The 21,734-nt window shown below is 41.7% G+C and overlaps 1 protein-coding gene across 1 annotated transcript in view; it reads right to left on the bottom strand.

Annotated features, from left to right (window-relative positions):
• Positions 1-11,687: 11,687 nt before the first annotated feature.
• Positions 11,688-21,734, bottom strand: part of LOC138974217 (monocarboxylate transporter 10-like) — a 70,393-nt gene continuing 60,346 nt past the window's right edge. The window contains exons 5-7 of the mRNA XM_070346944.1: positions 20,397-20,763; positions 16,063-16,208; positions 11,688-14,576 (exon numbers count right to left, since the gene is read on the bottom strand). Of these exons, the coding sequence (XP_070203045.1) occupies positions 14,454-14,576; positions 16,063-16,208; positions 20,397-20,763 (636 nt within the window). The 3' untranslated portion in view covers positions 11,688-14,453. The remainder of the gene's footprint in view (positions 14,577-16,062; positions 16,209-20,396; positions 20,764-21,734) is intronic.

Genomic DNA, 21,734 nt, shown 5'->3' with positions numbered 1-21,734 from the left:
TTCTGTACCTCTCTTCGTTTTAACTTTCTGAGCGTGTTTTTAATCCAAACATATCATATCTATATGTTTTTGGAATCAGGAACCGACAAGGAATAAGATGAAAGTGTTTTTAAATTGATTTCGACAATTTAATTGTGATAATAATTTTTATATGTTTAATTTTCAGAGCTTGTTTTTAATCCAAATATAACATATTTATATGTTTTTGGAATTAGAAAATGATGGAGAATAAGATGAACGTAAATTTGGATCGTTTTATAAAAAAACATATTTTTTTTACAATTTTCCGATTTTTAATGACCAAAGTCATTAATTAATTTTTAAGCCACCAAGCTGAAATGCAATACCGAAGTCCGGGCTTTGTCGGAGATTACTTGACCAAAATTTCAACCAATTTGGTTGAAAAATGAGAGCGTCACAGTGCCGTCTCAACTTTCACGAAAAGCCGGATATGACGTCATCAAAGCCATTTATCAAAAAAATTAAAAAAACGTCTGAGAATATCATACCCAGGAACTCTCATGTCAAATTTCATAAAGATCGGTCTAGTAGTTTAGTCTGAATCGCTCTACACACACACACAGACAGACAGACACACACACACACACACATACACCACGACCCTCGTCTCGATTCCCCCCTCTACGTTAACTTGACTAAATGTAAAAAACACCTAAACAAAAACAAATGAATAAAACAAACTACAACTGTACAAGACTGTGAAGACATAACATAACAGAACAATGCATCCATACTCAACATTGTAGTATGGGAGTTTGACTGGATGCACAGTATTTATTACAAAAAAAATGTAAATTGTAATTTCTGGGAAAATAAAAATGGCCCAAAAAAGGAAAACAGTACAACCACTCACCCTCTCAGTATGCACAGTGGACAGTGCACTCCTATCACATCTCCACTCACAGAGAGAGAGAGAGAGAGAGAGAGAGAGAGAGAGAGAGAGAGAGAGAGAGAGAGAGAGAGAGAGAGAGAGAGAGAGAGAGAGAGAGAGAGAGGCCTAGATCTAGATCTACTCACCGATAGCTGCTTTCGTGTTTACGTCGTAGACCATGCCGTTTGAATTTGTAGCACGATGGCGTTTCCCGGTCGTCACCGTCCTTGTTGATCGATCCGCACTCACACCTGACGTAGAACAAGCTTGCGTATCCGTATCGTGCAAGTGCAGAGGTTTCTCCCAACACTTGCATGAGCGAAGTTCGTCTGCCAAATGATGCAATTCAACGATACGCCGCTCGTGTGCAGTTTCCTCCTCCGCGGGCTCGATTTCATCGTTGTGCACGGTTGATTCGTTATTACTTTGGTTGTCTGGTGTATTCTTCAAAACTTTACTGACAATGTGACGCCTACGATCATTGTTACTTTTGCTATCTTTATACTTCATAGTTTTTATTTAGTTAATCTATAACTTTTGATTTGCTTTCGAATGTTACTTATTACCATATGTATGTTTCGTCAAATTCGTAGTGTCCATATACTCTTTTCATGTGTTGTTTTGTTCTCGTCTTTGTTTGCAAGGACAGATTGTAAGACTAGGCAATGCCTAAAATCTCCATCCTTCTGTAATAAAGTTTAATCAATCAATCAATCTCTCTCTCTCTCTCTCTCTCTCTCTCTCTCTCTCTCTCTCTCTCTCTCTCTCTTTCTCTCTCTCTCTCTCTCTCTCTCGCTCTCTTTCTCTCTCTCTCTCTCTCTCTCTCTCTCTCTCTCTCTCTCTCTCTCTCTCTCTCTCTCTCTCTCTCTCTCTCTCTCTCTCTCCGTTTTATTCACTTGTGCTTGAAACTTATCTGTGTCTTTTGTTCCAGGAGTATGCAGCAGTCTGTATATATAATTGGACTCGGTATTGCATCGCTGCTCGCAATATCCACTGGTGTTAGTGCCGCAGTTTTGTTCTTCCGGAAGAAATCAACAGGTAGACATAAACAACCTCGCCAAACGCCACATCTAGTCGTATGACGAAGGGCCCGTTTTGTTCTGGTTCCGCGTTAAATGCGTCGTCCTTTTCATGTACACGATTAGTAAGCGGACCCTTACAATTCTGACACGTAAATCATTCGGCACACAACTCAGGTATTGCAAGTAAACAATTCAGCTCACAACTCATATATTGCACGTAAACAATAGACCTTTTTCGTATAACCTTTGCCCCCAGCGTTTCGACCAATCAGATTTTAGGGCACGGCAGCCTCTCTCTGATAACCGGAACTAGGGGGCAATAGGTGCCTGGCCTGAAATACCTCTTTCACTTTCGATGCTCGAAGATTACTTTGCCAGAGGATTACTTTGAGAAATTCTGCAAGAAAACGGATTATCTTGTTCAAAATCATGAACAAAAAGTCAAGGACATGCACGAAGGTATGGTTTGAAACGGCTATTGGTGGTATATGGACGAAAGACTTGGCGAACTTCCCCTGCATAAGCGAGGGTGCGTATCGCAAGCGCTACGTGTCATTTGTGCTGAGTGTCATTTGTGCTGAGTGTCATTTGTCCTACGTGTCATTTGTGCTATGTGCCGCTATCGCTACGTTGATTAGTGCTACAAATAATTTGTCGATGAGTCGCTATCATTCGTTCATTATCACTACGTGTCGACAGCACTACATCTTTTAGCGCGACGTGTCATTATCGCTACGTGTCAATACCACTACTTACTGACGACTCTCTCTTTCTCATTTTTTCAGTCTCTCGCTCTCACTCGTGGTTTGTGTGTGTATATGTATGTCTGTATGTATGTGAGTGCGTGTGTCTGTCTGTTTCAGTATGTGTGTGTGTGTGTGTGTGTGTGTGTGTGTGTGTGTGTGTGTATGTGTGTGTGTGTGTGTGTGTGTGTGTGTGACTCTCTCTATCTCTCTCTCTTGCTCACTCGCTCGCTCACTCACTCTGTCTCTCTCTGTCTCTCTCTCTGCCTCTCTCTGCCTCTCTCTGCCTCTCTCTCTCTCTCTCTCTCTCTCTCTCTCTCTCTCTCTCTCTGTGGCCTTAATAATAAACCATTCTGAGTTCTGAGTTCTCTCTCTCTCTCTCTCTCTCTCTCTCTCTCTCTCTCTCTCTCTCTCTCTCTCTCTCTCTCTCTCTCTCTCTCTCTCTCTCTCTTCTCTCTCGCTCGCTTTCTCTGAAGGAATATTTTGTTGTTCCTTTCACTTTGCCAGAGATTTGTAATTTTCGGAAGAAAGTCTGTGCATGATTTTCAGTTGTTTCTTTCGGATTTTGATCTTTTTAGAAAAAAGGGCTTTGTTTTTGACAAATTGAAAAACAGTGTTATTGCATATATTTGTAAATGGAAATATTGACACACGGTATAACCGAGGATATTGAAACCTTTTCTTCTCTCCCAAATTCTTTTATGAAATGAGAGGGGGAGAAAGAGAGAGGGGGGATTGACAGACAGAAAAAGCGCGAGAAAGCAGAAGAGAGAGACAGTTAAAAGGGATGGAGGGTGCTTTTTATTTTATGGTTGGTTGGTTTTAGTTCTTAATGCACTGTTTTTGACAATAGTTTTCATTCGGTAAAAGCCAAATTCAATTGCCGCTCTCTCTCTCGCTCTCTCTCTCTCTCTCTCTCTCTCTCTCTCTCTCTCTCTCTCTCTCTCTCTCTCTCTCTCTCTCTCTCTCTCTCTCTCTCTTCATTACACACACCGCACACACACACACACCGCACACACACACGCACACACACACGCACAAACGCATACGTACACACGGTATCGTACACACAAACTCACACAAAGAAAAAGACTGTGATAACCATGAATGACCTGAGACCTGTGGCACTTACTTCTGTTTGTATGAAAGTCTTTGAGAGAGTTGTTTTGTTCAAACTGAGTGATTGTGTGAAAGATTTTATTGATCCATGTCAGTTTGCATACAGGAAAAACAGGATTGTTGATGATGCTGTGTTGAATGTTTTAAACAAGATCTACTCTCATTTAGAAAAGCCTGGCTCTTATATTCGCTTGATGTTCTTTGATTTTTCCAGCGCTTTTAATACTATACAGCCTCATTTAATGGCGGAGAAGCTTTTTAGCATGAATGTCCCAGCAGCCACCATCCTCTGGGTTATGGACTACCTGACAAACAGGCCACAGTATGTTAGGGTGGGGGGGCAATCAGTTTCAGACACAATCTGCACAAACACAAGGGCACCACAAGGCACAGTACTCTCACCTTTTCTTTTTTCTCTCTACACAGCAGATTTTAGAAGTTCTAGTGACTCCTGCCCCATAACCAAGTTTGCTGACGACACTGGACTGACCGGACTGCTGACTGATGACGACGACTCTGACTACAGGCAGGAGGTAGATAGGTTTGTGGGGTGGTGTGAAAACAACTATTTAGAGCTTAATGTGGGGAAGACAAAGGAAATGATAATGGACAACAGGAGGGGGGAACATGTACACAGGGAGATAGTGATCAAGGGGGAGGTCGTAGAGAAGGTAGAGCAGTATAAGTATTTGGGGGTGATTATAGACAATAAGTTGACATGGAAACCAAACTCTGATGCCCTTGTGAAGAAACTCCACTCTCGCCTGTACTTTTTGAGAAAACTCAGGTCTTTTAACATCATACAAGAAATCCTTCAGATGTTTTACACTTCAACGTGCAATAGTGTGTTGTACTTTGGCTCCGTGTGTTGGGGTGGCAACATCAACAAGCAAGACAGGGATAGATTAGATAAATTCATCAGGAAAGCAAGTGGGGTGGTTGGGAGGAAGCAGGACAATTTCACATCAACACATGAACGACGACTGACTGACAAGGTACAGAAGATTTTGGCTGACGACTCGCACCCACTCAGACCGGAATTTGACAGTAGACGGACAGACAGGAGCAACAGATTCAAACAACCAACCGCAAGATCCACACGCTACAAAAATTCGTTCATTCCATCTGCAATTCACATCTTCAATTCTCAGGTGGGGCGGTAGATGCTGATGTTGTCGCTTTGATGCACGGGGTCAGTGTTCTGTATTGTTTCAGTATTGTTGATTTTGTTTTGCATGATTATATACTCTTATTCTACTCTCTTAGACAATATGTGATAACCGGCAAGGTGCTGACTTTCGTTTGTGCATTGTTGATGGTGAATGCATGTTAATTTATTTTTAATATACTTTCTTATGTGATAACCAATGTGCTGTATTTTCTCAGTTTTGCTGATGTTATACGCTTGGTACATATATTTACTCATTTTCCTTAAATAACATGTGATAACATTACCTCATAGCTATGGCACAACACAAATCTCTAGCCTCCCTCTCTGAGATGCGTTTGAAGACAGACTGTTAAAAGAGAATAAATGTATGTACATAATTATGATAGAATATTGATGTATGAATTGAAGAAATGTATAAGAACACAAGAATGTATGAATGACAAAGAACAAATGTTTATTTTTGAATGTTTTATGTATGTTTTATTACGGACACAAAAGCTCAGCAATGCAATTTCTCTTTTAGAGATTAATAAAGTTATTGTATTGTATTGTATTGTATTGTACACAGAAAAACATCCGTGTATGTATATACGGTATCATGTGAGAGAGAGAGAGAGAGGTAGAGAGTGGGGAGGGGGAAATCCAAGATTAAGGGTGGGTACGAAGTCAACGTAGTTGGCATCGCTGATAGCCGTGCCATTGCCAGACACGAAGTGACTCGAGCAGACTTTTCAATGGCACGACAAACCCCTGTCGTCGGATTGCTTGCACCCATCGCGTCCTTCGCTGTTACGCCTTCGCACTTGCACCCATCGGAAAGCCATACAATGACAAATTCTGTCCACCGTATTTCTCTTTCTTCGTTCCACTGTTGCACTTGCAGTTGCAAACACAACAGTTTGCCTCGTCGTCTCCGCACTTGACTTTGCACCAAGCCTCGTTGTCGATGTTTCCTTTTGCCCCCTAGTTCCGGTAGATCTGACGATAAACTTCACAGCGCATGCGCCAACATTTAAGTGAAAAGGGTCTATTCAGCTTACAACTCAGGTGTTGCACCTATGCGACTCTGCTAACAGTTTTACTATTGCATGAACGGATTCAGCTTAATAATAATAATAATAATAATAATGCAAACTTTTATAGCGCTATTCTAGAAAAATGTCTACTCTTAGCGCTTTACAATACATACATCGACCAAGCATACCAGGGGCGGACGAGGGGGGGGTTTCTGGGGTTTCCGGAAACCCCCCCCCCCAGCCAAAAAATAAAAATATTTTTGTGTGTTTTTTTGGGTTGAGTTTCAATTTTGTGGGTATTAATCAGTGACAAAATCTGCTGCCTGGAACTGGTAATGATCATCCTCAGAATGCACCAGCTTGCACCATTTTGCATCCTTTTTTTCAAAATTTTCCGGGGGGCATGCCCCCGGACCCCCCTAGCAAGCTAGGCGCTTCGCGCCGTCGGCTCGGCGCTTCGCGCCTTCACACCCATATCTTCACAATATACTTTTGGAAACCCCCCCCATAAAATGAACTGATCCGCCCCTGCATACTATACACGCACAGGCAAAGAAACCGACCAAACATAACCAACAAACTATACATGCACAGGCAAAGAAAAACGACCAAACATACAATACACGCACAGGCAAAGATAACGACCAAACATAAGCAAACATACTATGACCAAACATAACCAACATACTATACGCGCGCAGGCAAAGAGAACAATCAGCACATGTAATAATTACTGACAACTAATAATGCAGGCATACAGTGACAGTCCATCACACAGCCTAAGCACAAGAACCACAGTAGGCTTCTATATAAAAACGTGTCAACAGTACTATTTACACACACACAAACAGCTTACAACTCAGGTATTGCATATAATGTATGCGGTTCAGCTCACAACGAAGGTATTGCACATAGACGAGTCAGCTTACCATCTCATTTATTCCACGTAAACTGGATGTTATTTCTGCGGAGTGGCATTTAAAAACAATATTTCGTGAAAGCTGGCAATGTCATTGCATCAGTCCAGCGTATAATCTGCGAGTTCTTTATGGAGTAATTTCTTGCAACCACTTGTAATATCTACGGTGAGAAGGTGAAATCAATTATTCGTACACAACAGTTTATTTTGTTCGGCTATCTTGAGCCGTTCTTGTGTTGCGTTAGTCATATTACCGATGCAGTCGGTTGCGTGAATGGTCGAAAACGGTGTGTGTGTCAGTGTTTGGGCCTAGGGGTACCACAACAAGAAGCGCTTGCACATCACAGGAACTGTGTTGAATAGTGGATTTTCATTTTACATTGTAGTTGTTTTTCTTCTTCGGCTTAGTATTGTGTGACTGACTGATGACCGTCCGTGCAAGCTATGGATGCCATAGAGATCTGTGGCGTGTTTTCTTCTTTAAAGTACGTAAATAATAGTACCGTAATACCCAATATTGACGGACTGTGTGATGATATCTTCTGCTATGGTCTGTTGAGACAGTGATATCAAAATCGAGACCGGAGGTCGAGATTTTGATATCACTGTCGAAACAGACCAATAGCAGAAGATATCATCACACAGTCAGTCAATGTTAGATATATTGCTAATTCTTTGGACATTTTGTATTTACTGTAAAGAAATTACAAAAGTATTTGTCTCAGTTTTGGCTGTTCCATATCCCTCCCTCTGATTATTATTTCTTTTTGTTCACTCTTTTCTTGTACTTTTCAGTATTTCAAAATGTCTTTTCTTTCAAAAAGTCATTAGTCACTTGCTCAACTAAATTCTGGGATCATTACATTGTCATATATATTTGTTTGTTTTTAAATTTAGGTGTTTTTGTTTTTGAAGTGGGGAAACAAGAAAGAGGTCGTCGATATCAAAACTGATATCGACGGAAATGTCGTCGATATCACTTTTGCACTGAGCTCAGTTTTGCCCAATTGACCAATGGAAATCCACGTAACATATGAAATAGCAATATTTGAATATATAAGGGTTCAGGTGCATACGCGTATGGATTTCAACTGTGTGCAGCGTGAGAGTACGCGCACGCACTTGTGTGTATGTGTATGTGTGTGTGTGTGTGTGCGTGTGTGTGTGTGTGTGTGTGCGTGTGTGTGTGTGTGTGTGTGTGTACATGTTCGTGCGTAGAATACTTAGTGTGTGCGTAAATGCAGGCGTGTGCGGGCGTGTGCTCATAAACGCGCGTGTTCTTTCTGCGCCAAAACAACTTACAACATGTATTAATCACATGGTGTTTTTGTTTTAAACGAAATGATTCATAGTGTGTTGCTTTTGTCTCACTTACATTCGATGGTTTACGTCTTGTGAATCCCACCAACAGGTCAACAAGACATCGTTCCGGCTGAACACTTCAGCTCCATCCGATGAATCTCTCGGAGAAGGTTCTGAGATCAGTGAATTCAGTGAGACCAGCGAAACGGATGAACTGAGCGAGCAATCAGAGCACAAACGACAATTACAATAAAAATTACTACAAAAGTGGGACATTATATCTGATGCTTCTAATTATAATGCCTGTCAATAATATGCCACATCCTGAAAAAAACAACAGACCCAAAGCCTTAAATGATCATCGCCCTGTTGCACTGACTTTCTATGGTATACAATACATTTTCCTTTTTTTTCTCCCCGCCTTCTTTCCCTAAACACAACAACATCTAGACGCCTACCAGTTTCAATATAATCACAACATACGCACCGAAGACGCAACACTTCCATTTCTGCATCACGCACAAACACACTTGGACACCCTTGGTTCATTCATGTTGATCGTATTCCCTCGGCTTTTAACTCAGGACAACTTCACCTGCTGGCTCGCAAGCTCCAACGCTATAATGTTAACCCCAAACGAATCCTTTGGATTGTAGAGTTTCTTGTGGAAAGGCGCTAGATAGCACGTTCTCAAGGGGCACTGTCCTCATCTAGACTGATTCCTGCTGGTTCGCTTCAAGGTACCGATCTTTCCCCAGCACTTTTCACACTGCACACACACGACTGCAGAGGAATTGATTGTACATCCGTCATTCAATACCCTGATGACTGATGACGGTGTTTCCAACTGCGATTTTACATAATTGTATGTCACGTGTACATTGCCAGTAATGTTTCTGTCCATGCAAGGATGGGACGTGTTATGTTATATGGTGTCTTATGTTGTGACGTATGTATACGCCACAGCTGAATTTCTATCTTTATTGTTCAGTTAATACAGTTTTCAATGTCTATGTCTGTGTTGGGTTGGAATTGTGAGCGTGAAGTGCAAGAATGGACTGACAAGAGTGGCGAATGTCTGTAGTAAGTTAGTGTGTGAAGAATAGCAAAGCTTCAGACTCGCAAAGTCAGCCACATTGGCAATGATTGTACGCATGTGCTTGCAAAGCATTACGAACTTCTACCTTTTGGACGACACTTTCGTTTTCCTAAATTCCAGACTGTCAAATCAAAGAACAGCTTTTTACCAAAATACATTGAGTCCTGCATCAGCTATATGTCTAGCATATCATCCGTTCCAAAGATCACCATTATCCGTATTACCTAGTATTAAACCATGATCCTTCACTCAACGATTTAAAAACGTTACAATCGTGTTCCACATTCGCGAGCATCCGAGCCCTCGCTGCACTCACGGGGTTCAGAAACAACGTTCGCTTGGTACGTGGAGGCCCTTCATGTCAAGTCTCAATTATTTTCTCTTGCACTGATTTAAACTCAAACAATCAACGTTTAAATCTTCATCCACATCATGATAGCCTCACACGGCTCGCGTTCATTCCGTTGCATTGCATAATACTCAATCAATCAACCTTCCATTGCTCTATTCATACACGCAGTCCCGATTGTATCGCATGCCTCTTGATCTTTATTGATCTAGAGTACACACAGAGTTTCCATCAAATGTTGAGAGTGTGTGTACCTCTCACTGCCTCCAGGGGCTGTCTGTGGTCTGCTGTGGATGACCACGCTCCCGTCCTCATTAGCTGAATCACGATGTGTGCGTCAAGTTAACGTTAGAGCGTTCAAGTTGCACTTGCACCAAAAGCGTCACGGAAGCATTCTTTCTTTCTTTATTTGGTGTTTAACGTCGTTTTCAACCACGAAGGTTATATCGCGACGGCACGGAAGCATATGCGTTATATATGCTACGTCTGATAACATGATCCACTTTAATGTAACCATGTTATTCGACAATAACGTGTGTGTTATAATTGCTATCATCATTATAGTTCAGATTCCTCGCTAAATGCCGACACTTCGCTGGCTTCGCTCCCTTCGATGGGCTCGCTGGTTTCAGAAATGCTTCCCAAAGATTCATTGGGTTGCTTTGAATCGGCATCAGAAGGAGACGAAGTTGAAGCAGTGGAACCAACACATCTCGCCGAGGTTGGCACAGGGTTGTTGTCTTGAGGCGCATTGGAAGCCGCAGTGGAGGGGTTCGCTGGAACGTTGCTTTGCGGACCTGGTAATGTCATACACAAAACGTAAAACGTAAAAGCTTAGTTTGGGCGAAAGCATCACACTTTGGCGAACTTTGTTTAACAACTCAACATGCGATTCTGAGATTGTATGAAGAGAAAGAAGTGTTATGGTGCTGAAAGAACGCACGTACACACTTGTACACACTGAGTATACCACACACACACACACACCCCTGTTTGGACTGCTCTCATAGTGAGGACTTGCTAATACACACACGGATAGTGCCTTTGTAGTGCACTTGCACTACAACGGCACTGGGTGCAGTGCCTTTCTAGTGCACTTGCACTACAACGGCACTGAGTGCAGTACTCGCTCCGGCATCGAAGAATTTTCACTAAAAAAGGCACAAAATTTGACCTATATCGTCGCCTATAGAGGACGGAAAGAATGTCATTTTGAACATTGTTATGACATTCTTTCCGTCAAAAAAGTCAACTTAACGGGAAAAAAGTCAACTTAACGGTGTCAACGGAGAGATAGTTCCAAGCAAAAACAAAGTGAGGACTTACTGGAAGACCTCACACCGATTTAGGACCTCAGTGTGTAGGTGTCTAGACCACCTAAAGACCTTACTATGAGAGCAGTCCAAACGCACCCCACACACACACACACACACACACATTCAAACACACACACACACACTATCCACACACACACACACACACACACACACACACACACAGACAGACACACACACAGACACACAGACACACACACACACACACACACACACACACACAGACACACACACACACCACGACCCTCGTCTCGATTCCCCCTCTATGTTAAAACATTTAGTCAAAACTTGACTAAATGTAACAAGTCGCGTAAGGCGAAAATACAATATTTAGTCAAGTAGCTGTCGAACTCACAGAATGAAACTGAACGCAATGCCATTTTTCAGCAAGACCGTATACTCGTAGCATCGTCAGTCCACCACTCATGGCAAAGGCAGTGAAATTGACAAGAAGAGCGGGGTAGTAGTTGCGCTAAGAAGGATAGCACGCGTTTCTGTACCTCTCTTTGTTTTAACTTTCTGAGCGTGTTTTTAATCCAAACATATCATATCTATATGTTTTTGGAATCAGGAACCGACCAGGAATAAGATGAAAGTGTTTTTAAATTGATTTGGACAATTTAATTTTGATAATAATTTTTATATATTTAATTTTCAGAGCTTGTTTTTAATCAGAATATAACATATTTATATGTTTTTGGAATCAGCAAAAAATGGTGAATAAGATAAACGTAAATTTGGATCGTCTTATAAATTTTTATTTTTTTTTTACAATTTTCAGATTTTTAATGACCAAAGTCATTAATTAATTTTTAAGCCACCAAGCTGAAATGCAATACCGAAGTCCGGGCTTCGTCGAAAATTACTTGACCAAAATGTCAACCAATTTGGTTGAAAAATGAGGGCGTGACAGTGCCGCCTCAACTTTCACGAAAAGCCGGATATGACGTCATCAAAGACATTTATCAAAAAAATGAAAAAAACATTCGGGGATTTCATACCCAGAAACTCTCATGTCAAATTTCATAAAGATCGGTCCAGTAGTTTGGTCTGAATCGCTCTACACACACACACACACACACACACACACACACACACCACGACCCTCGTCTCAATTCCCCCTCTATGTTAAAACATTTAGTCAACACTTGACTAAATGTAAAAAGAAACAAAGAAGATGGTTACAGATTGTGTTTCTTTTATTATTTACTGTCAACTTATTGATTCTTGAGTATTTGCTCACAAGCAGCATGGTACAATACAGCAACAACTTATCACGCCAATAATAATAATGATAGTGTTGATAATGTTGATGCTGATGGGGATGATGTGATGGTGATTGTGGAGAAGGGGTGGTGGTGGTAGATGTATTACTCATTCTACTACTGGTACCATTTACACACACACACACATACATACACACACATACGCACACCCAACATTACACTTACACACACACACACACACACACACACACACACACACACACATTCATACACACACACACACACACACACACACACACGCACACACTGACTTTAATCAAATCGCTCTGTAATCTCGCAGTTCTCTCCCTTTCCCTGGTACCGCTTCTTCGTCTGCTCTATAGTAACAGAGGGTGGAGAGGGGGGGGGGGGGGGCGGTTCTACTGTATTCTGAATGCACATGTACTGTTTAGAATTTCTGCATCGTCGGCACTCGTTCGTCAATCCTCTAGATCATCCACAAGACTGCTTTCATGCTTTCAGTTCTACGAACTTCTCTCTTCCTGGAGTTTCTGCGTCTTTTGTCATCGCGCACAGTGTAGTTTTGGATGTTGTGTGTGTAGAGAGGTGTGAAGGGTGACATGTCTGTCTGTTTAAAAGTCCGGCGGACTCTGTATCTTAGGAACATGTGTCCCTGGACTTTGTGTCCTAGGAACAGAAGTCCCGGGATTATATTTCCTAGGAAAAGGTGTTCTTCTTCCCAGGCTGGAAAGGAAAAGATGCCCTCCAGGATTCAAAGTCCGACCCCTAAATATAGGCTAGGACTGTATCTCCTAGGAACAATTGTCCGCTCAAAGTCTAGGAAAATGTAGCCTGCTGGGGAATATGGTTCCTATGAATGATAGTCTGTGGGACTCTTTTTTCCCAGTGGGCATATTTTCCTTTTACACCGGTACGAGTTTCCATCCCGGTTTTATTTTAAAAAACAACAACAAATTGTAATGTCTTTTGTATCGGTATACCGACATGTCCAGCAACGTTAAGATGCCGATCATTCCACGTCTGCGTTCAGAGTGAGCAAGGGAGGTTGACTCGATTACATTATGGTCTGGTACTCACAGCCGTCGTCGTGAATATTGGTTGTGTGGAATGTATCATCAATTTTTCACTGAAGGTAGTCCATCAATGCATTGCACATTACATAGCATCTGGCTGCTTGCTGCAACTGTTACCTAGAAAAAAGTGTGCGGTCTCCGTGTTCTGTTTTTCCTGATGCTCTCTGGTACTGTCCCCAGAAGTGGAGAAAATATATCACGCTGATGATGTAACACTCGTTGCCATGACTGTTCCCGGCTGTTTTCGCTAGACGGTACGGAAAAGCACGGATAATACCGGTTGAAACCAGTACGGAACACACGAACCGACATGGTGTTTTTTCTTCGAACCGGTTTAATCGGTTTCCTGGTATACCACTGCATCTCTAGTTGTGTGTGGTGTTGTCTGATTTAATTAATTAACTTCTTTAATTGAGCCCGACTTTGGCTTCGCGAAGAATCCACAAAGTCTGTTTTGGTCAAAATCCAGTGTCCATTTGTTGTTTGCACCGTGCTCCGTGAAGTACATTTCGTGAAGTCGCCTTCGCCATATTAATATCAAACTTTACTATTGTGGCATGGCGTGTAACGTTGAGTGTAGTCGCCTTCGCCACATTAATATCAAACTTTACTATTGTGGCATGGCGTGTAACGTTGAGTGTAGTCGCCTTCGCCACATTAATATCAAACTTTACTATTGTGGCATGGCGTGTAACGTTGAGTGTAGTCGCCTTCGCCACATTAATATCAAACTTTACTATTGTGGCATGGCGTGTAACGTTGAGTGTAGTCGCCTTCGCCACATTAATATCAAACTTTACTATTGTGGCATGGCGTGTAACGTTGAGTGTAGTCGCCTTCGCCATATTAATATCAAACTTTACTATTGTGGCATGGCGTGTAACGTTGAGTGTAGTCGCCTTCGCCACATTAATATCAAACTTTACTATTGTGGCATGGCGTGTAACGTTGAGTGTAGTCGCCTTCGCCACATTAATATCAAACTTTACTATTGTGGCATGGCGTGTAACGTTGAGTGTAGTCGCCTTCGCCACATTAATATCAAACTTTACTATTGTGGCATGGCGTGTAACGTTGAGTGTAGTCGCCTTCGCCACATTAATATCAAACTTTACTATTGTGGCATGGCGTGTAACGTTGAGTGTAGTCGCCTTCGCCACATTAATATCAAACTTTACTATTGTGGCATGGCGTGTAACGTTGAGTGTAGTCGCCCCTGTCGCTCGTTTGGTCTTTTCCAGGATCCGTCGGAAGTTGTGAGGCTTTAAGGTCAAGGCCAGATGAAGGCTTCTGTAACACAACATTAAACAAGCAGTAGGATTACTTTTTTGTTTTGTTTTTTGTTTTGCTTTCTGCTATCCCACCTCTCTCTCCGAGTTTTGGCCAAACACTCGCACACATATTACTGTTACAAGAGATTGAATTTTGTTTGCACTTTTGGAGAAATACGTCAACTTTAAGAAGTTTAAGGGACATAATTATGTGTCATAATTTTCACGAGTTTTCATTCACAAGCACCTGAGAAATAAATCTAATGTTCCCCAGGCAATAAATCCCAGTTTACCATAGTTTCAGGAAGCAGGTTATACATGGATAATCAAAAGCAAACCCAATAGAAACGCTCGGGGATTCTTCGGCTCTTTTCATTGGTGTTTCCCCAGACCTAAACAGACGACACGACACTGCTTTGCAAAGTTCCAAAAACGAACTCATTAGACCTGTCATTCTGCTTGCTTGGCTTTGTTAGATGTTTGCATATCTTGTTGCTATTTTCTTTGCTTTTAGTATTGTTTCTTATTTGTGCTTCGTTTATCGATACAACGTCTTGTGCACGGGTCAAAATGAGTGTGTCAGGGGTCGTTTTACTTGAACTTGACGTTCGTGTTTCTCCGAACGTCTGTGTATCGAAACACAGATACACGCACTCCATGACTCTGTAAGAAGACAAAACATATCGCTAGGTTTCATTTGTTTTTGATGAATGTATGACCTTTCATGAAGTAGTTTTGTTTTGTGTTTACTTTTGCCAGTTTGCCCAACAGAAAGCCGAGGGGGTGGAATACCGAGATGAACCTACAGAACTGTGCATCCTCAAACCTGACACATTCATCCCAACATTTAATGAACTCAAAAACACAGAAAGTTGCTTTCACACGCCAGCTTCGATTGCCAGTGGTTATCAAACCGGGACTCGTGTGGTTATCAGCACAGAACCCGTGTTTCAAAGCATGGCTCCCTGGGTTGATTGTGCACTTATTTTCTCACTACCAAAATGATGACAAAAACGATGTTTGGTGGTTTGTTGACAGACCAGCTTTTTTGTTGGTCCTCGGGGGGGCTTGTCGACTTTTGTTTTATATTCATTGACCGCGGCATTCAGCCTTGGTCAATAAATATGAAACAAAAGACGATATGCTCCCCCTCGGACCGACAAAAAAGCTGGTCTGTCAACAACCCATCAAACATCTTATAATATCTGTTCACGATTTCGCTTGGGACGAGCTATATGTGCATGATTAAAGAACGGAGGATTTACAAGACCAGAAGGACAGAAGCCATTAAAGACAACACAGATACAAGTTTCTCTATTTATTTGCCAAAGAAATAAACAGTAGTTGTAACAGTCATGTTCCTTAGTTAATGACGTCAACGTTCATACTACGCTGACGTCACAAGTGCGGAGCATGCATCACGATGTTGGTAGCCATTAAAGACAATGTAGATAACATATTAGTCACATTTTTTGTGTGTTTACTTTAAAGAATAACTGTGTTACCTGTTTGATTGTTGTGACGTCAGCGTTGGCTGAATGACGTAGGCAGGGGTTTGTGACGAATAGCATGATAATGGCAGCCAACACAGACACAGCGCCAGCCAGGTAGAAGCCCGCGTCATAGTGGTGAAGCTCGTCGTGCATTCGTCCTGCCAAACACACACACACACACACACACACACACACACACACACACACACATACACACACACACACACACACACACACACACACACACACACACACACACACACACACAGCGATGTAAGAAAGATTAAAAAAAACTAGACCAAACATTTAATTTGTTGTCTGTACAAAGCAGTCATTTGCCTTTAGGCCTGCCTCTCAATTACAGAACGAAATTGCACAAGGACGTAATTATAAAGAGTAAGCATTATATTTGACATCGTGTGTTATACAGTGTAAAAAGCCACTTCTCCTCTGAAAAAGAAGTACAAATCGCATACGACACCAATGAGTCTAGACAGTTACACCATTAACAGGGGCAGTGCAGGAGTGACAGCATGGCTGAAGCAACGATGGGTCTGTTTGTCGCAGATTACAATTATGAACAGTCAAAAGCTGTACACAGCTACCTCTCATAATGCCTGCACATACCTTTAGTGTTGCCAGCTAAAATAAACTTGATGCGGGTTTGTCAGTTTGCATCTCCCGCATGTATGTGTGTGTGTGTGTGTGTGTGTGTGTGTGTGTGTGTGTGTGTGTGTGTGTGTGTGTGTGTGTGTGTGTGTGTGTGTGTGTGTGTTTTCCTGTCTGTTTTTTTTGTCTGTTTTCCTGTCTCTCATTCTCTCGTCCTATGTCTCCCTCCCTCTTTGAGTGTCTATCTGCTTGCCTGTCTGTTTCTGCCAATATATCTGTATCTGTCGTCTGTTTGTATCTCTGACAGTTTGTGTGTCTCAGTCAGTCTGTCTGTCTGTCTGTCTGTCTGTCTGTCTCTCTCTCTCTTATCTCTCTCATCTCTCTCTCTCTTATCTCTCTCTCTCTCGCTCTCCCTTCCTCTCTCATCTCTCTCTCTCTTATCTCTCTCTCTCTCTCGCTCTCTCTCTCTCTCTCTCTCTTTATGTCTGTCTGTCTGTCTGTCTGTCTGTCTATCTCTCCCCCTCCCCTCTCTCTCTCTCTCTCTCTCTCTCTCTCTCTCTCTCTCTCTCTCTCTCTCTCTCTCTCTCTCTCTCTCTCTCTCTCTCTCTCTCTCTCTCTCTCTCTCTTTCAATCTGGTTTTCGAACAAATCACTCTTGTCACAGCGCCCTTACGACGCTATGCGACACCTGGTTGTCTGCAACAAACCGATCTGAAATCAGTGGTGCTGTGTTTCTCGACTTTAAAAAAGCGTTTGATCTTGTTGATCATTCCATTTTACTGCAGAAATTGCAGTTGTATCTCAGAAACAGTTCAGTGTGTAACTGTTTTGCTTCCTATTTACAGGACAGATCTCAATATACTGCCCTAAACTGTAAAATATCTACTGAGGAGACTGTGAAATGCGGGGTGCCTCAAGGGTCAGTGCTTGGGCCGATCTTGTTCTGTCTGTATATCAATGATCTGCCACTGCACATTTCTGATAGTAATGTAAGAAGTGATTTTTTTGCTGACGATTCTTCTCTTCATTCAAGTGGAAAGTCTGTTACAGTAATAGAGTCCTCCCTTCAAACAGCTTTAAACGATGTAAATAACTGGTGTAGTGCTAATGCTATGCTTGTCCATCCAATAAAAACTAAAAGTATGGTAATCGCAACCAGACAAAAACATCAGATTTCTCCACTCAAACTAAATCTTACTATTGGTACGCAATCAATTGAACAAGTTCAACAGCATCGCGTTTTAGGGGTAATTCTTGATTGTGAATTCAAGTGGCAGGCACAAATACAGCATATTTGCAAGAAATTAGTCAAGAACGTTTTCCTCCTATCCAAGTTAAAGCAATATACCGACAGAAGGACTCTGGAAATGTTCCACCATGCTCATGTAATGCCTCACATTAATTATGTTTCGACGCTCTGGGATGGCAGCAGTGATGTCCACTTGAAAAAGTTAGACTCTCTCTATCGTCGCTCGGCCAAACTCATCGTAAAGGATAATGCCTCAACAGATATGAAATTAAAAATGCTTAACTTTCTTCCACTGGAAAAGCATCTCAAGTTAAACAAAGCCATTTTCATGCATAAATTGTATCACGGTAAAGTGCCGATTTACATTACATCATTATTTAATAAAGCTACCCACAGATATGGGTCGGTCAACTTGATCCCACCAATTCCACGAATTGACCTGTATAAGACCAGTCTTGCTTTTTCGGGTACTTCAGTTTGGAATTCACTTCCATCATCCTTTAAGCACCTAAAGTCATTAAAAAGTTTTAAAAAATGTGTTAAAAGCCACTTAATGTCTGAGTAGTTTAACGCCTTTTGACTTACCAAACTTAGTATTACGTCAAAAATATGCTGTGCATTGTATATTCTGAACATATTTTTGTTACACTATTGCTACATGTTCGAATGCTACCAGCTTGTATTTATAATTACCTGCATAGTATGCATTTGATTTTATGAATAACCACATATGTATGCTCTTCATGCCTCATCTTTATCATCATCATCATCATTATCATCATCATTATCGTCATCATCATCATCGTCATCTTTATTATCACGTTTTCCGACCTCCTTTTGTTGGTTAACTTTTTAACTTTTTAATTTTTAATTTTTTTATTTTTATTATATAATTGTGTGTCTATGCGTCCCAAGGACAGATTGTAAGAAAAGGCGTAGCCTTAAATCTAAATCCTTGTAAAATAAAGTTCAATTCAATTCAATTCAATTCAATTCAATTCAATTCAATTCAATTCAATTCAATTCTAACTTTATCTGCCTCTATCTCTGTTTTTATCATCATCATCAATTACCATCAGCAATAAAGAAATCATTAGCTGTCCACAAGCAATACAATAACACGTACATATAGGCCAAGCCGACGATGCGATCAGCTGTAATGCCTTCTTATGGATGACTCGATCTGTTGTGTAGGGGGATTACAGCCTGTTCGTAATGGCTATATACTTTCATCTCATTACTTTACCATGATCCAGGTTGACGCTCACACCAAACGGAACAAGAGGTTGCGTGTCTGTTCGTGTGTATGTGTCTGTAACTGTGTCTATCAGCCTGCGTAGCAGTAGCTTCTATTCAACAGCAGCACGTGCGCCAAGTTAAAACAAACAAGTAGCCTGAAGCGATATACAAACATTTAGTCAATCGTTAACAAACTATAAAGATCAATAACCCCAAAAATAGTCACCGCCGAGACTACCTTCAGATAGTCTCGGCTAACTTGTCTCACCCTGGTCTCCGCGAAGCAAGCGACCGAAGTACTCACTGGACCTATTTTCTTCCATTCTGAGCACATTGCTAGAGTAAACATGACAAACCTATACATTTTTGAATTCAGGAGAAGATGAGGAATACAATGCGATCATTGTGTGATCTGTAACTGAAAAATCGATTTTTAATTACAACTTTAATGAGCAAACTAATTAACTGATGTTTAAGCTTTCAAGCTGAAATGCAATCCCGTAGTCCGGACGTCGTCAAAGATTGCTTGACCAAAATATCAATCAATTTAGTTGAACAATGAGGGTGTGACAGTGCGGTCTCAACGATAGTTATTGAAACATTGAAATAAACACCTGGGGATATTATACCCAGGAACTCTCATGTGAAGTTTCATAAAGATCGGTCCAGTAGTTTTCTCAGAATCGTTCTACACGCACACACACACACACACACACACACACACACACACACACACACACACACACACACACACACACACACACACACACACACACACACACACATACACCGCCGCCATCGTCTCGATTCCCTGTCTATGTTAAAACATTTAGTCAAAACTTGATTAAGTGTAAAAACACCACGTAAGAAATATGTTATGCAACTATGTCTTTGCTTGTAAGAAAACGTATCGCCATCAGCCTAGCTATTGTATCCAGCGCAGCCACACAAAAAAGAAACAGAAAATAACAAAAACAATTTTAACCTCAGCTCGCATATCATTAGGGATGTGTTAGTTGTGGGCATCATCATCATCATCATCGTCGTCGTCGTCGCTGTCATCATAATCATCATTATCATCATCATCAGCAGCAGCAGCAGCAACAGCAGCAGCAGCAGCAGCATCATCACCGTCGTCGTCGTCGTCATCATCATCATCATCATCATCATCATCATCATCATCATCATCATCATCATCATCATCATCAACATTCTCATCACCATTACCATCATCTTCATCATCCTCTCACCTGTGATAGCTGGTGCTGACAGAAAGCCTGGTATAGACAGTAGCGACATGAAGCCGAATGCCTGGGAAGCTCTGGCAGGTCCCACCAGGTCGATCACGTTAGGGCCGTACAGAACCATGATCAGAGCGTCCGATAGTCCGAAACACACGGCTATGACGAGGAAGCCTGGAAAGTTCGAGCACAGGGGCAGGAGTAAGAGGATAGCTCCGTATACGAGGAGGCCTAACTGCTGCAGAGCTACGCGGTAGTTGCGTAGAAAGTCCGAGAGGAGGCCGAAGATGAGCTTGCTGACCCCCGAGGTGCCCGCCATGATGGTGACCAGGATGGAGGCGTTGTGGCCAGGGAGGAGGGAGCTGACGTGGTTCACCTTCACACAGGAGACACACGTTAACATAGTTCCGCTGCCTCAATGATGGTGGCTGCAGTCAAGAGGAAGTGTAGACAGCAGCCACAATGCCAGTAACACAACTCTACAACAAAGTTGGGCTCCATGTAATCAAAACGACACACGGCTATAGCCACAAACCTCACGGCAAGAGCTGTGCGTTAACAGTACATGTGCACTCACCAGGTGAAAGTTAGGCTCCATGTAAACAAAACGATACTCACCTATGTTTTTTGTTACACCCCCGGTATAGGGGTGTGTATAGGTTTCACTGGATGTGTTTGTTTGTTTGTGTGTTTGTGTGTTTGTGTGTTTGTGTTCGCATATAGATCTCAAGAATGAACGGACCGATCGTCACCACACTTGGTGAACAGGTTCTATATATTCCTGAGACGGTCCTTACAAAAATTGGGAGCAGTCAAACACACGGTTAGGGAGTTATTGGTGGATTAAGATTAAGAGTGACATATTAATGGTCAAAGGGAAATAACATTCTCAGTTGGTGGCAGTGAGAATGGTTATTTCCCTTTGACCAACGGGGGTGTTTTTCCTACCTCGACGTACCCTTTCGCAATGGACCCTGTGTTTACATTCTGACTTCTGACTTCTGACTTCTGACTTTTGACTTTTGACTTTTGACTTTTGACTTCTGACTTCTGACTTCTGACTTCTGACTTTTGACTTCTGTGTTTACATTCTGACTTCTGACTTTTGACTTTTGACTTTTGACTTTTGACTTTTGACTTTTGACTTTTGACTTCTGACTTCTGACTTCTGACTTCTGACTTCTGACTTTTGACTTTTGACTTTTGACTTCTGACTTCTGACTTTCTCTCTTCTGACTTCTGACTTCTGACTTCTGGTAAGGACGGGGGTGTTTTTCCTACCTCGGAGGAATTTCTTGTTTGTTTGTGTGTTTGTGTGTTTGTGTTCGCATATATAGATCTCAAGAA

The sequence above is a fragment of the Littorina saxatilis genome, linkage group LG8, assembly GCF_037325665.1.
Source record: "Littorina saxatilis isolate snail1 linkage group LG8, US_GU_Lsax_2.0, whole genome shotgun sequence".
NCBI classification, from domain to species: Eukaryota; Metazoa; Mollusca; class Gastropoda; order Littorinimorpha; family Littorinidae; genus Littorina; species Littorina saxatilis.
This window is presented reverse-complemented; position numbering and strand designations above follow the sequence as displayed.